We start from the raw sequence: 16660 nt of genomic DNA, 5'->3' as shown, positions 1-16660 counted from the left end.
GCACCTTAGAGACTAACCAATTTATTTGAGCATGAGCTTTCATGAGCTACAGCTCATTTCATCGGATGCATACCGTGGAAACTGCAGCAGACTTTATATACACACAGAGATCATGAAACAATACCTCCTCCCACCCCACTGTCCTGCTGGTAATAGCTTATCTAAAGTGATCATCAAGTTGGGCCATTTCCAGCACAAAACCAGGTTTTCTCACCCTCCACCCCCACACACACAAACTCACTCTCCTGCTGGTAATAGCCCATCCAAAGTGACAACTCTCTTCACAATGTGCATGATAATCAAGGTGGGCCATTTCCTGCACAAATCCAGGTTCTCTCACCCCCTCACCCCCCTCCAAAAACCACACACACAAACTCACTATCCTGCTGGTAATAGCTCATCCAAAGTGACCACTCTCCCTACAATGTGCATGATAATCAAGGTGGGCCATTTCCAGCACAAATCCAGGTTTTCTCACCTGGGGTGGGAGGAGGTATTGTTTCATGATCTCTGTGTGTATATAATGTCTGCTGCAGTTTCCACGGTATGCATCCGATGAAGTGAGCTGTAGCTCACGAAAGCTCATGCTCAAATAAATTGGTTAGTCTCTATGGTGCCACAAGTACTCCTTTTCTTTTTAATGTTGTTTGTTCAACAAGTACCATTAGATAAATACCTGTTTAGGAAACAAATGAAGTGCAAATTGGGTTTATCTTAACTGCAAAGCGCTATGGTGCAGGCAACCAGAGCACTCACCTGGCTGAGAACTTTCATGCTTTATTTTTGTTTTCTACAGAAGAAAATTCAATGGGATGGCCATTGAGCTATTCCACCTGAGTGAGAGGACCAGGTCTGGGAATATTTTTTTTAAAAGTGTTTATTTTCTAATTTAGGCACATGAGCAAACAGTACTGGAAATTATTAAATTATAGTTCTGCCCATATAATTAACTACAAGACCCAAATTTTCTAAAGTAACTAGTGATTCAAGGTATCTCGATTTTTGGATGTCCAAATTGAGACACCTTACTGATTTTCAGACAGGGCATAACTTCCTATCTGTCTTAAGTAACATATCTTATTCTCAGCAATGTAATATATGCGTGCCTCACAATCTTCAAAAAGAAAAGGAGTACTTGTGGCACCTTAGAGACGAACAAATTTATTTGAGCATAAGCTTTCGTGAGCTAGCTTATGCTCAAATAAATTTGTTAGTCTCTAAGGTACCACAAGTACTCCTTTTCTTTTTGCGGATACAGACTAACATGGCTGCTACTCTCAAACCTGTCACAATCTTTAGTGTATGTATCCACACAACACCCCTGTTAGGTAGAAAAGTGCTATTATCCCCCATTCACAGATGGGGGAACTGATGCACAGAGAGATTAGGTGGCCTGTCCAAGATCACACAGGAAGTCTATGGCAGGGAAGGAACTTGAAGGTGGATCTCCCAAGTCTCCCACCCGGACCATTTTGCAGAATCAAGTTTGGGTAATGTACTAAAAGAGGAAAAGAAAGAGCATGGATTTACAATGTGGATGTGGATATTCAACATGTGGCTATTCAACAAGGTTCATAAGAATGGCCATACTGGGTCAGACAAAAGGTCCAGCCAGCCCAGTATCCTGTCTGCCGACAGTGGCCAATGCCAGGTGCCCCAGAGGGAGTGAACCTAACAGGTTATGATCAAGTGATCTCTCTCCTGCCATCCAGCTCCACCCTCTGACAAAAAGAGGCTAGGGACATCATTCCTTACCCATCCTGGCTAATAGCCGTTAATGGACTTAACCTCTATGAGTTTATCTAGTTCTCTTTTAAACCCTGTTATAGTCCTAGCCTTCACAACCTCCTCGGGCAAGGAGTTCAACAGGTTGACTGTGTGCTGTGTGAAGAAGAAATTCCTTTTATTTGTTTTAAACCTGCTGCCCGTTAATTTCATTTGGTGGCCCCTATTTCTTATATTATGGGAACAAGTAAATAACTTTTCCTTATTCACTTTCTCCACACCACTCATGATTTTATAGACCTCTATCATATCCCTCCTTAGTCTCCTCTTTTCTAAGCTAAAAAGTCCAAGCCTCTTTAATCTCTCCTCATATGGGACCCATTCCAAACCCCTAATCATTTTAGTTGCCCTTCTCTGCCAGTATATCTTTTTTGAGATGAGGAGACCACATCAGTATGCAGGATTCAAGATGTGGGCATATCATGGATTTATATAAGGGCAATAAGAGATTCTTCGTCTTATTCTCTATCCCTTTTTTTAATGATTCCTAACATCCCGTTTGCTTTTTTGACTGCCACTGCACACTGCGTGGATGTCTTCAGAGAACTATCCACGATGACTCCAAGATCTCTTTCCTGATTAGTTGTAGCTAAATTAGCCCCCATCATATTGTATGTATAATTGGGGTTATTTTTTCCAATGTGCATTACTTTACATTTATCCACATTAAATTGCATTTGCCATTTTGTTGCCCAGTCACTTAGTTTTGTGAGATCTTTTTGAAGTTCCAAACTTTCTCACCTCACTGTTCAGCCCTTTCTCCAGATCATTCATGAATAAGTTGAATAGGACTGGTCCTAGGACTGACCCTTGGGGAACACCACTTGGTACCCCTCTCCATTCTGAAAATGTACCATTTATTCCTACCCTTTGTTCCCTGTCTTTTAACCAGTTCTCAATCCATGAGAGGATCTTCCCTCTTATCTCATGACAACTTAATTTACTTAAGAGCCTTTGGTGAGGGACCTTGTCAAAGGCTTTCTGGAAATCTAAGTACACTATGTCCACTGGATTCCCCCTTGTCCACATGTTTGTTGACCCCTTCAAAGAACTCTAGTCGATTAGTAAGGCATGGTTTCAGAAACCTTTACAGAAACCATGTTGACTTTTGCCCAACAATTTATGTTCTTCTATGTGTCTGACATTTTATTCTTAACTATTGTTTCAACTAATTTGCCCAGTACTGACGTTAGACTTACTGGTCTGTAGTTGCCGGGATCACCTCTAGAGCCCTTTTAAAATATTGGTGTTACATAAGCTGTCTTCCAGTCATTGGGTACAGAAGCTGAGTTAAAGGACAGGTTACAAACCATAGTTAATAGTTCCACAATTTCACATTTGAGTTCTTTCAGAACTCTTGGGTGAATGCCATCTGGTCCCAGTGACTTGTTACTGTTAAGTTTCTCAATTAATTCCAGGTTTCAGAGTAACAGCCGTGTTAGTCTGTATTCACAAAAACAAAAGGAGTGCTTGTGGCACCTTAGAGACTAACCAATTTATCTGAGCATAAGCTTTCGTGAGCTACAGCTCACTTCATCGGATGCATACTGTGGAAAGTGTAGAAGATCTTAGAGACTGGGAGTGGCTAAGTCATTATGCAAGGTAACCTATTTCCCCTTGTTTTTTCCTACCCCCCCCCCCCCCCCCGACATTCTTGTTAAACCCTGAATTTGTGCTGGAAATGGCCCACCTTGATTATCATACACATTGTAAGGAGAGTGGTCACTTTAGATAAGCTATTACCAACAGGAGAGTGGGGTTGGGGGGGAGGGGGGGAGAAAACCTGGATTTGTGCTGGAAATGGCCCAACTTGATTATCATACACATTGTAAGGAGAGTGATCACTTTAGATAAGATATTACCAGCAGGAGAGTGGGGTGGGGGGAGGTATTTTTTCATGCTTTGTGTGTATAAAAAGATCTTCTACACTTTCTACAGTATGCATTCGATGAAGTGAGCTGTAGCTCACAAAAGCTTATGCTCAAATAAATTGGTTAGTCTCTAAGGTGCCACAAGTCCTCCTTTTCTTTTTTCAATTAATTCCAAAACCTCCTCTAATGACACTTCAATCTATGACAATTCCTCAGATTTGTCACCTACAAAGGATGGCTCAGATTTGGGAATCTCCCTAACATCCTAAGCCGTGAAGACTGAAGCAAAGAATTCATTTAGTTTCTCTGCAATGACTTTATTGTCTTTAAGTGCTCCTTTTGTATCTCGATGGTCCAGGAGCACCACTGGTTGTTTAGCAGGCTTCCTGCTTCTGATGTCCTTAAAAACATTTTGTTATTACCTTTTGAGTTTTTGGCTAGCTGTTCTTCAAACTCCTTTTTGGCTTTTCTTGTTACGTTTTTACACTTAATTTGGCAGTGTTTATGCTCCTTTCTATTTACCTCACTAGGATTTGACTTCCACTTTTTAAAATATACCTTTTTATCTCTCACTGCTTCTTTTACATGGCTATTAAGCCACGGTGGCTTTTTTTTCCCCTGTGTTTTTGAATTTCCAATCCAAAGCCCACTAAAGCCAATGAAAACACTCTCATTGAGTTCAGTGAGCACCAGATCAGGCCCTAAAACATGGACAAGTGATAGCTGATGAAGGTGAAGATTTAGTTTTGTATTTTTGTGGGCTGTGTAAACACAAATTTTTCACTTTTACTGCAGTGCTCCCTACCTCCTCACATCAGCTCTTACCAAGGGCACCTCCTTATCTAAACATCATTGGGAGTGACTGATTATTAATTATGTTAATTAGCGGCACCCTGCTGTAGAAAGAGTAAGCCCACGTTGAATTCTAGCCTTTGAAAGAATTTTCAAATAAGTCTTTTCTCATTAGACCGGTAGCACTAGCATCATACGCTTTTCATCACAGCACTTTACACGTTAGGTATTTCACTCGCTTGGCAGCTCTCTGAGGTAGGTAAGCAAAACTTTTGGCCCAGATTTTACATTCTGTTTTAGCAGTTCTTTGCCAAGGAAAATTCCAGTTCAACAGAGTTATGCCCCCATAAAATCTGTGCAGCTTCCGAATTCTGCCGTCCATTCGTATTCATCAAAGTTCGACCACATGCTTAAGTGCTTTGTTGAATAGGGGTGAACTTAAATATGTGCTTACATGCTCTGATGAACTGGGGCCCAACCCAGTGGAGAATCAGGCTCACTACTGAGCATTCAAGAGAAAACTGAACAAGCATGAAGCCCTGAGAAACATATGTTTAATGCTGCTCCAGAATTTCATTTGGTGTCAGGTACACTCAGCTTTGTTCTGCTTGTTTTAGTGCAGTTGTTATTCAGCCATGAGGATGTCGAGCCATTAACCTCTCCAATGTTAATTTCACTTTGAAAGGGAAGATTTGCATTCCTAAATTTCTCCCACTGAATCTTTTATGTTAATCCCTCAGATACAGGTTTATGTAAATTTTGCTTGTAATGGAATGTTTGTTTCAAGTGGGCGGCTGTTAAGACAGCAATGTTTAGACCATTTAGTGGGAAGATCTACAGAGGTGAAGACTTCAGAAGTTAATACCAGCTAATTAATACAGCCCATTAGCTGAAAACCTTTCTGAATACTTAGTGCTTCTAGCATAATACGTTTTTGGCTGATAGAGTCAAAGCTTACTTCGAAGAACAGATAGCACCTCATTCATTGACTTAATCAACTATTTGCAACACTTCAGGGACTGTATTTGGCCTTATACAAAAACATTTAAAATGAAGTTAGATTATCCCTTCTGAGTACAAAGATTTACTGGAAAAAAGTTGTCGTCTATAAATCTCAGTGACATCGGAGTATATTTCATTTTAAGGTACTTTTATTTCCCTATATTAAATAAACTATCAGTTTAAACGAAAATAAATATTATTGGACAGTACAACTTTTAGAAAAGGAAATAATTCGTTTAGAAACAATGGCTAACAGATATGTACTGGCGAATGGTCTTGTGACAAATATCTCATCATCTTTCATTCTATGTCTCTGTCTCACGCAGTCTACTGGACTGGGCTGTCCTAGAGTGTAATAATGAAAGAGTACACTTAGCCAAAGACTGAATGGATATTATGATTCATCATAAAAGAAAGAAGCACTTTCTGTATCTGTTGTACTCCTACCTAAGCAACTGTTTGTCTTCATTACAATTTGCTATGTTCCAAAGCCAAATTTAGAAACTTTTGTAGCCTGAATTGCAGCAATTACTGGCGGCAGAGTGGTACAACAAATAGAACATAGCCCTAGCGGCTAGGATATAAAAATTTTGTTCTTGCCTTTGTCATTGATTTCCTCTCAAGTATCCGCTCTGTGCCTCAGTTTACTCACCTGCCCAGTGAGACTAACATCATATTTGTCTTCCTTTGTAAAGGGCTCTGAAATCCTCAGATGCAAAGTGTTGTAGAAATGTTAGGTACTATTGTGTTTATTACAGTATTTATAGTAACCTGTTTTTGCGCTTTGAATGATTAAATTGTAGTTTATTTGTTTTGCAGTAGCAATCTAGAGGCCTGTAACCAGCATGCTGAGTCAGAAGCTGACTCAGCACTGTCACTCAAATCCCTAGCAATATAGGTTAATTGGGGCCTAATTAGAGAATCAATTAACAAGTGGAGCTACAGCTGAAGTGCTAATTAGAGGGGGAGGCAACCCCAGGAGCTGGGAACAGATGAAGGGAGAGGAAGGAAGCCCTGGAAAGGGGGAAGCAGAGGGCCGGAAGAAAGGCAGTAATGGCTGCTAGCACTGCTCCCTTCCTTGAGAAGCAAGTCGGCGATATGGCTGGGACTTGTAAATATCTAAAGAGCACCACAGGACACGGGCCGGCTGGAACAGTATAATAAAGCATGGTGGTTGAAGGAGACCTAGAGTGGGTGTGGTCTGTACTTCAGCTGAGAAAGACCCCAACTTAGGTAGGTGTTCCATTGAACTTGGCACTGTACAGACATCTCTGCCCCAAAAAGTTTACAGTCTGAGAGGAGGTAGGAAGTAGCATTTTCCCCATTTTACAGTGTGGGAACTGTTGTGTAAAGTAGATTAAGTGACTTGTGAAAGGTTATGGCAGAAGCCAGCAACGGAACCTAATTCTCCTGTGTCCTAGTCTACTGCCTTAACCATAAATCTTTCCTTACTCTTTTAATGAAGCAAGATATTCGTTATTCTGGAGACTGGATTTAATATGTTTATCAATTCCTTGTATGGGAATTTAGATCAGGTTCCCATCTGGTGCTTAAATAGAAAATCTAATAGCTTCAACTTGTTTTAAAATGACCAATTTCCTCAACACTATTCAGCATTATGCATAATAAGGTCTGATCCTGCCAAATTTTCCTTGTACATGAACAGTCCTACAACTAGTCACCTCAATAGGGACTGCCCATATGACTGACAGTTTACACAATCAGGCCCATTCTCTGAAAAGTACTTATAGGCCTTATTCTCATTTGCACGGAGGTCTCTTCATACCACTCGGTCAGTGTAAAGAAGCCTCGGAATGGGAATAAATGTAAGCTAACGCAGCAGTGTAAAGGGATCCTAGTGTAAATGAAAATCAGCTACATCATTGCAAAAATTCTCAGTTTAGACAAGCTCTCAGTGGGATCTCAGGAATGTGCAAAACTGCTTCTTTAACTGGCATTGTTCCTGTCAGCTGAAGAGAGAAAACACCTTGAATTGATCAAGGGATGGTTTGGAAAAGTACTGAGAACTGGTTGATAAGGAGAATGCCATTTAATTTAAATGCCATTTAGGGATATTACTGTGATTCTGATTCTTTTAACTCTTGTTTGGAGAAGGGGGAATAAACAATGATGTACACAGGGGGATCCAGGTGGTTAATGTACTGTATATTATTACTGTAAAGCACAGGACCTCAATCACAAAGGTCTACCGAAAACGAGCAGTCCTTGGCTTTTCTTGTATCATAAAGACCCACCTTAAAAGCTATGGACAAATTCAAACACTGTTGTAAAATGGTGCAAATCCCAGTTCAAATGAGAATTGTATCTGCTGACCCCAGGGCTCAATTTGGTACATAAGTGATCTCGGCTGTGCCTTCAAAGTCTTCTGAGTGGCTAGATTTTTGCACTGGTGCATTTAAGATGAAAAAGTTCTCAGTTGAATAACAACTGGGAGTGTCTTGGAGTCCCTCCAGCATTCTGTAGAGGAAAAGGACAAAACTACTACCTATTAGATTTGAATGCAGGAGGAACTCGTTGTGATGGGATCCCCGGGGGGGCGGGGGGCAACCTGGAATTGGGCTACCACGGTGCCCCCTTAACTCTCCAGCCTGTGCTGTCTCTCACAATGCTTTGCTAGTGACAAGCAGCTGTGACCACAATGCTTTGCTAGTGACCAGGTGCGGTTATCACTCTGCACAACAGCATGTGGAGCCCCACACGCAGCTGGATTGCATGAATGCTCCCAGAGCCACTCCGAGAAAGGCACCAGCCAATTCCCCCCAGCTCCACAGCCTTGAACCCCAGAGCTGCACCATCTTGCTCTGGTCAGAAGCCTGACCACTGTACGTTTATTACCCAGTCTTCCCCTCCCTCAGTGTGGAGAGGACGTGCACCAGCCTTTTTAAACTGAGATTTCTCAAGCACTTCAAGCAAAATACACTGTTTTAGGTAAAGTATAAAACAAATTTATGAACTGGAGAAAGATAGATTTTAAGTGATTATAAGTGGTAGGCATAAAAGGTCAGAGATAGTTACCAAAGAAAATAAAAGATAAGCGCACGTTCTAAATCTTAAACCTTATTACACTAGGCAGTATTTAGATCAAGCAATGTTCTCACCCCACTGGATGTTACAGGTCTCAATACACAGGCCTGGACCAGTCTGCTCAGCTGAAGTTTTCATCTTCTCAGCGTTCTTGTTGCTTCCAGCGTAGGTGGGGGAGGAGAAAGGCCAAGACATGTTGCCACTGTACCCCTTTTTATATCCTTAGTCCATGTGCCTAGAAGACAGTTGCCCAGACATGTCCTGGTGGGCTTTGTTGAGTCACTGGGTTGAGCAATCCCCCTGGTGTTGTCTTGTGCAACTGAGTCATAGAATGCATCCGATGAAGTGAGCTGTAGCTCACGAAAGCTTTATGGTCAAATAAATTTGTTAGTCTCTAAAGTGCCACAAGTTCTCCTTTTCTTTTTGAGTCATAGAGTTGAGCAGTCCCAATTGTGTGGTGCTTGGGCAGCCCTCATTGAATTGTAAATCCCTTGATTACAACTCTTCTGCTGATGAATGGTCATTGAACACCCTCCTGGGTGGGGGTCCTTTGTATGTCCCTAGCAAATGTACAGCATATTTCAGTAACAACCATACAACAGAATTTCATAACATCATACACACTAATAATACACATATTTTGACAGAACATGTGGTTTCGGCAGATCATGACCTTTCATATGATATCTGACATGGCATATTTGTATGAAATATCACATTAATATATGAATGATGAATAAAGGGGTACAGGTGCTATTCTGAGGTACAGCGTGTCACATTCATTCTACCACAATAAAAGTTATAATTAGCATTAATAGCTCTGAGATGCACTGCATTTTCATACCTGTCTAGAAGAAGTATACCATGCAATGAAAAGTCATGATGAACTGGCTCTGTGCTCTTCATTTAAAGCTTGGAAGGGACTATAAAGAAGTATTTGTTACAAGATAGCATATCTCCAGCTGTGGTGAGTTTAGCTTTAGCACGACCGGAATAAACTGTAACTTGTATTTCCTGTAGATTCTCCCCCATCCCCATGGAGCAGGCTTTTTTCAATTTGATCAGCTCATCTCCTGCAGATTATTAAATTACTTGCAAAGGCAGATAGGAAAAGATTTGTATCTAATGTTTTGCTATTAATTATATTAGTTTTTAGGATTAACGTTTAAAAGTATGGGGTATTTTTAAAATTCTTCATTTGTTATGCCAGTGTATGGAAAGATGCTTACCAAGGAATTCAAATAAAAGGGAGAGAGGGGATCCAGAATAGGCCTTGGGATCCAGAGATCCAGGATTAAGATCCAGGATAGATGGGTCTGTGCAGCACTTGAGCCCTCTACACAGTTTTGCGTTCCATCCACAAATAGTCCCATTGACAACAATGGAACTCAAATAGTCTTGTGTATTCTAGTAAGAATTAAGCATAAGTGCTACCCACTAAGTGTAAGGGCTGCAGAATTAGACCTCTATGAAAGGGATTCAGAGAGACTCTGAAAAGTGTTTTAACATTGTTATTTTTTAACATCTATATCGTGCTACTGCCAAGCGGTCGACCTATCCAAGGGCCCATTGTCCTTGGTGCTGTACAAACACCTAGTTAAGCAGATCATTCACATGTTTCTCTCTTTTTGTCTCTGTTTTTTTTTTCTGATGCAGGTGCCTCACCCCATGAAGACCTTGCCCTATTACAGCTATGACCAACCAGTGATCGGATACTGCCAGGCCCACAAGCCTCTCCATGTAAATAAGGCGTACGACACCATCTCCCGGGTGGAACAGGTTGAGACCACCAACCTGGACCTCAGTCGAGACCACAGCTTCATAGCTACAATTGCGCGCTCAGCCGCTCCAGCCATTTACATTGAGAGAATACCAAACTAATCATGGAGACCGCTTCTTCGGGAATGAGTGGGAGTAGGGAATTCTTTTGAGGGATTTCCATCTCAGAAGAGAACAGGACAAGAAAAAAAACAAACAAAATCTACCATTCCAGTTGCAAATGTTCCACCACAAACAAAAGGAAAAGGGATAAAGAAAAGTGTGGAATTTCTGTCTTGCAATTCAGCGCTGAGAACTTGAAGATTTTCTTTGCTTTAAAACTTTCAAACAGACTCCTTGTTGTAAATATTAAAGAGAGATTGTCAAGTTCTTATTAAAAATAGATTCACTCTAGCTACATAAAGGGATGGATTAAGAGTTCTGTTTGTATATTTGATTTTTCTACGTTGCACGGTTCTTGAGGAGGAGAACCACAGGTAAAAACGAGGTGGGAGGTTGCAAGGTGGGTCAGTCATAGCTTCTTTATTAAGTGTTTGTTACTCTTAAAAGCTTTGTTTAAATTGATTTTTCTTTTCTTTTTTAAATCAAACAACAAAACGATGGCTATTTTATTTTACTTTTCGGGGGGAGGGGTCAAGTGCTAATATTTTGAACTCCAAACATGGGCATTACAGCTTGTGTTGAACCAAAAGGACGTTGGCAATTGATGCAGCAGAACAAAGGAAGAAAGAAAAACAAACAAAAACCTTGGGTGCATGTACATTTTAAGACCCATGCTGTGCACTATGGAGGGTGCTTTGGATTTTTTACTGTCTTCATCGTGCTCCATTGTCAACATTATAATTACCATTTGGGCTCTAAAAATGGGGAAACCTGATGGAATATCAGTTCACACATTTACAATCCAGAGATGTCATGGGCAAAAAATAATGGACTTTTGGGTACCCAAATGGATACAATGTGCCCAAAATGGATTGGAAGGAAATGCATAAAGCAGGAGCATTTCAATGAAACTCAATAGCCGACACAATTTCTAAAACACAGGAGAATGTGTAGCATTCGTTTTGTTTTGTTTTTTTAATTAATTATTATGATGAGTTAGCTTTTGTGTAGATTTTATCAATAAAAGGACAAAAAAAGTGGTGGAAAAAAATAAACATATTATTTTGTGGTTGGGACACCACAGCCAAGATAATGTTTGAATGGTTTCTCTAGATGTGTTACATGGTAACTCGGCTGATTTTAAGGGAAGAATCACCAAAGCCTCCTATCACCTTTTGGAAAAGAGCTACAAGAATGATTTGAAGTCTGGAAAACCTGAGGCTAAAGAAGCTCAGTCTATTTAGTTTATCTACGACAAAGTTAAAAGGTGATTTTTATCAGAGTCTAGAAGCATCTACATGGGGAGAAGGTTTCTTTAATCTATAGGCAAGATCCAATAGCTGCAAGGAGAAGCTAAACAAATTCAAACTAGAAATAAGATGCACATTTTTAACAGTGAGTGTGGTTAACCCTGGGAACGACTTAGGTGGATTCTCCATCACTAGAAGTCTTGAGATCAAGATTGGGCATCTTTCTGAAAGGACATGTACTAGTCCAGCCTTAAATTGTGGGATTGATGCAGGAGGTACTTGATGAAATGCTGTGGCCCACGTCATGCCAGACTCGAGGACCCTAATGGTCCCTTCTGACCTTTCAGCCAACTCATTGTTCTGGAATGGAATGAGGAGTCTGTGCTATCATTATTAATTATTGTTTATGCTTTCAATGTGCTAGGCGGCTTCCAGACATTCGAGAAAGGATGACTCCCTGCTCTGAAGAGCTTTCAATCTTGGGACAGACAGACAGAGGTTAGTGGAAAGTGAATAGGGAAATGTACAAGTCAGCTCATTTCACTGTAAACAGCATGCCAGAAGTGGGTGTCTGAGAAGGACATAAAGGAGGATAGAATAAGAGGCTTGAAAAGGTTGCAGCATGCATAGGGGACAGCATGTTCATGCTGATAACCCACAGGCTACAATAATCAGAGTGAAATTCAGTCCTATGTCGAGGGACGGCACTAGGGTGGTGCACCATTTAAGCGTTCAAAATCAGGCTTAAAGCTCTGGTCCAAAGCCCACTGAAGTCATTGGAAAGACTGGGAATGAGCAACAGGGGATAGATCACTTGACGATTACCTGTTCTATTCATTCCCTCTGGGACACCTGGCATTGGCCACTGTCGGAAGACACAATAATAGGCTAGATGGACCTTGGCTCTGACCCAGTATGGCCATTCTTATGTTCTTGTGGACTCCCATTGACTTCAGTGGACTTCGGATCTGGCCCTAAGAGGGATTCAAGTAGCAAATTGGCTGCATATTGGCTTTTTTGCACAGGAGTAAATTTCAGTAAGCTGCAAAACAGAACTCCCGTAGACTTCAGTGGGAATAAAATCAGACCCATTACTGACAAATGGATTGTAAGAAATCCATGGCTGCTAACTGTGACTTTATGGTTGTCACTGTTCTTATTGCTGTGGTACTTGGAAGTTTGTGGCAACAGTTGAAATAGAACTCTCTTCCCACTACTCCTAAAACAAAAGGAAAATCTCTCAGGGCCTATGGCACACAGTTGTGTAATTCTGCTTCAGTCCAGTACACAGCAGTGGTGTATCTGCCAACCTGCTCCTAGCAATATCAGAGACAGAATAAGGTGTCTTTTTCTTTATTCAATAAGTAATGAATCCAATATTGCCAACTCCTAGCATATGTTATGTTTTCTTCAAGCCCCAGCTCCAGGAGTCATATGTATGCCAGAGAATCTCTGCTTACTTTTTTTTTTTTTAAATTAAAGTTTCTACCCTTCATGGTTGCAAAGAAAAGCTTGAACATGTGACTCCAGTGAACACTACAAGTTCAAAAAAGAGAAAGTAAATAAAAATAATCCAAAGGACGATGAGCGTGTTTTTGTTTGTTTGTTAAATCTTTTAATTTTAAAGCAATCAAATAATTTGGAGGTGGGGGCTCATAATTTTTGAATGCAATGTTGGCAGCACGTCAATATCTTGTGAATTTTGCCATATTTCATACTCTAGCCGCATGGAAAGCTGCTCACAACTGATGTGAATTTCTGCTGACACTAATGATTCTGCTGCTCCAGGACGAGCAGCTAACATCTGCCTATACAGCTTGCAGTCACCATGCAAGCAGATACTGACTAAACATTTTGTTGCCTATAACGTTTTACTTTTGCCTCTTCTACATGTGTGCTGGAGTCCTGCTGACTTGCTTTGTACTTTCTTTCTTCCTGGGCATATGCTGAAGATTAATCGGTTAATATTTGTAGAGAATGTTGTGGACACAGAGTTCTATTAAATTTTAAATGCTGAGTGTAACAGAGCTAAAATCAGTGTTGCCAACTCCTTTGCTCTAATCATTAATTTCATGATCTTTTATATTTTCCTTAAAGCCTCATCTCCTGGAGTCATGTGAATACAGTATAACGACAGCTTTCATCCTAAAAATATGTAAGTTTCTAGCATTCATGGTTGCAGGGAAGAGCTTGAAAATGTGATCTTAGCACATTCTCAAGACTCAAAAACCCAGTAAAAGAAACCCTAATTTTTAAATTAAATCTTGTGATTTTTTTCGCAGTCAGTCTCATGATTTTTTTTTTTTTTTTTTGGCATCTTACACGTGCGTTTCGGGTGCTTGTGCAGCAAACTTTCCCTGGGCGAAATCCTGTCAAGAGCGTGAGCACCAACCTCAGGCTAGATTGTTAAGAACCAGAACACAATCCCCAAATTGGTTGAGAGTTCTATACTTAGATTTCACCAACTAATTATCAAATGTAAACTCCCTCAGGCACAATAACAGCCTGCACACGGAGTCACAGACAGTCCCCTTGGGTTCTCTGATCTATCTCAATACCTAGGTGTTCATACCTTTGTTATAGATGGTCCCTTACACCAAGAATCACAGCAGTATTCAGGTTACTTCCAAAGGACCAGTCATTTACCCCAGGTCATTTGCATCTTAGAATTTACACCAAAGACAGGACTTGTAGCCAATCCTGGAATAAACTATACGAAATTTCTTAAGTAGGAAAAGGAAATGAGTTATTTAAAAGGTTAAAGCAGGTAAACATATGTGCACAAATGAGTTACAAACTTAAGTTTAAGAAAATAATAGAAGCTTCTATACTAATTAAGATCTATATGTCCTTTAGGGCTAACCCAGGCTAAGCACTGGGGATCTCTTGCATATGCCAAGTAAATCTTGTCTGCCTCAGTCCAAGCAATACAGAGATATCCACTTGCATGATTTGTCTTCACGGGGGTGGAAGAGAAAAACAACCAATGTCTTTTCCTCTTTAATATCTCATCGTAGCGCATCTGGTGTCAATGGAACTTTTCTGTTGGGCAGGATGTAATACGTGTTGGAGTTCAGCATTTCACACGAGTGAATGTCTTTCTTTTGTCTGGTAACTTACACAGCGACCGAGGCTCACAACACAACTGCTTAAATATTACCTTACAGTAAGGGATACAGATGTTATAAATGAGATTAACAACCATTCAATTAAGTCTAAAAGACATCCTTATAATTCTAATCCTATTTTAGAAGTACTGACATACGAGTGAGCCAGACTGATTCTAGCTATATATTTGTAAGTGTCCAGTTGAGAAATGGAGACCTTGGCACGAGCTGGCACCCGGTCTGCTTGGCAATACTGTCGACTATCCCTGAGCGAAATCCTGGTTTCCTCCTTGTTCTTACTCCATCAAAACAATCATTTGATTCAGCAGCTCAAATCTTGAAGTCCATAATTAATACCCCCAAAGGCAAAACTTTAATTTAAGTAAATAGAAGCTGTGCCTGAATAAAGACTAAGGAAGGTCCTTCTTATATCTAAATTAGGGATTTCTCTATCACTGCACCAGAGTTTCCAAAGGCTGGATGACCTCATGATTGTGTTGTGCCGTGCCTTGGAGGTGCAGAGTAAGGAGCAGTGTGGAGTTGTACAGCCCCAGAAGGATTTGTAAATGGGCAGAATGCCTGTTACCACGCCCATTATAGGGTGCAGCTTCCTGCCCATCTCCACCCCATGCCCATCACAGCCAGCCTCCTCTGTTGGCAGGTACATTGGAACAGGCGAAGCCAAGGTCCCGTCTCTCCCTGAACGTCCTTTGAGGCAAAAGGAAGCGGACTGCTGTGACACGCAGGCCCACTGGTGGTTCACAACTCTGTCAGCAACTCATGTGAGACCTGACATACTCATTGCACCTAAAACACTGTTGTCATAACCTGTATCTAAAAAGTGTCATATAAGGTATCATCTACAAACTGGTCCCAAAACCTTTGCATGCTGTATGTACGGGGCATGTACAAAGAGTTAGAAATATGTGCTAGAATCATGGTTTTGAAATGTGTTAAAGCAATGCATAAACCCAGTCTGCCTCAAACAAAGGAATGTGCATTTGCTTGTCTGATCAGCCTGGCCCCCAGGCAGAGACAATGAAAATACATTTGCATACAAGGTAAACAAAGCTAACAAGACAACATGGGGTCTACACGCAGCAGGAGAGAGAAACGTTATCTGGGGATACACTTCAGAAGAATTCATTTAAAAAGTTTACTGGACTATACAGACAGGAGATCTGAACAAATGATAAATCAACTGAATGTATACAATATTACTGTATTATAGAAGTGTATCAATAAGGTCTTTTATGAAAGCCTATGATACACTGGTGATTAGTATCATTGTAAAATGTATGCATTAATACGAGACAAGGGATTATGGATACTCACTGATACTAAGCTTTATACTCTGTGACCAAACACAGCAAGAAACAAGTTTTCTCTCGGAGAGGAGGGAAGGGTAGCTATCTCCCTGTCTCTTATGTAGATTAAGCATTATGGAATCAAAACTGTGGAAGCCTAATTTATGTACAGATCATCGGGGGATAGGAAGTCAACAGGAAAGGAAGAACAGCAGGAAGGCTTCCTGCCTCTGATAACAGAGTCAGAGAGATATAAACAGAAACAGGTTTCAGAGTAACAGCCGTGTTAGTCTGTATTCGCAAAAAGAAAAGGAGTACTTGTGGCACCTTAGAGACTAACCAATTTATTTGAGCATGAGCTTTTGTGAGCTACAGCTCACTTCATCGGATGCATACTGTGGAAACTGCAGAAGACATTATATACACAGAGACCATGAAACAATACCTCCTCCCACCCCACTGTCCTGCTGGTAATAGCTTATCTAAAGTGATCATCAAGTTGGGCCATTTCCAGCACAAATCCAGGTTTTCTCACCCTCCGCCCCCGCACACACAAACTCACTGTCCTGCTGGTAATAGCTCATCCAAAGCGACCACTCTCCTCACAATGTGTATGATAA

The 16660-nt window shown here is 40.8% G+C and overlaps 1 protein-coding gene across 5 annotated transcripts in view; it reads left to right on the top strand.

The window, feature by feature from the left end:
- Positions 1–13208, top strand: part of LRRTM4 (leucine rich repeat transmembrane neuronal 4) — a 1034392-nt gene extending 1021184 nt beyond the window's left edge. For 4 of the 5 annotated variants that reach the window (XM_075123423.1, XM_048829328.2, XM_048829327.2 and 1 more), the window contains one exon: positions 10152–13208. In XM_075123423.1, the coding sequence (XP_074979524.1) occupies positions 10152–10376 (225 nt within the window). In that variant the 3' untranslated portion in view covers positions 10377–13208. The remainder of the gene's footprint in view (positions 1–10151) is intronic. The other variant, XM_048829331.2, reaches the window with a different exon arrangement.
- Positions 13209–16660: the final 3452 nt, after the last annotated feature.

Source organism: Caretta caretta, chromosome 26 (assembly GCF_965140235.1).
Source record: "Caretta caretta isolate rCarCar2 chromosome 26, rCarCar1.hap1, whole genome shotgun sequence".
Classification (NCBI taxonomy): Eukaryota; Metazoa; Chordata; order Testudines; family Cheloniidae; genus Caretta; species Caretta caretta.
Note: the sequence above shows the minus strand (reverse complement) of the source record. Positions and strands in the feature narration are given on the sequence as shown.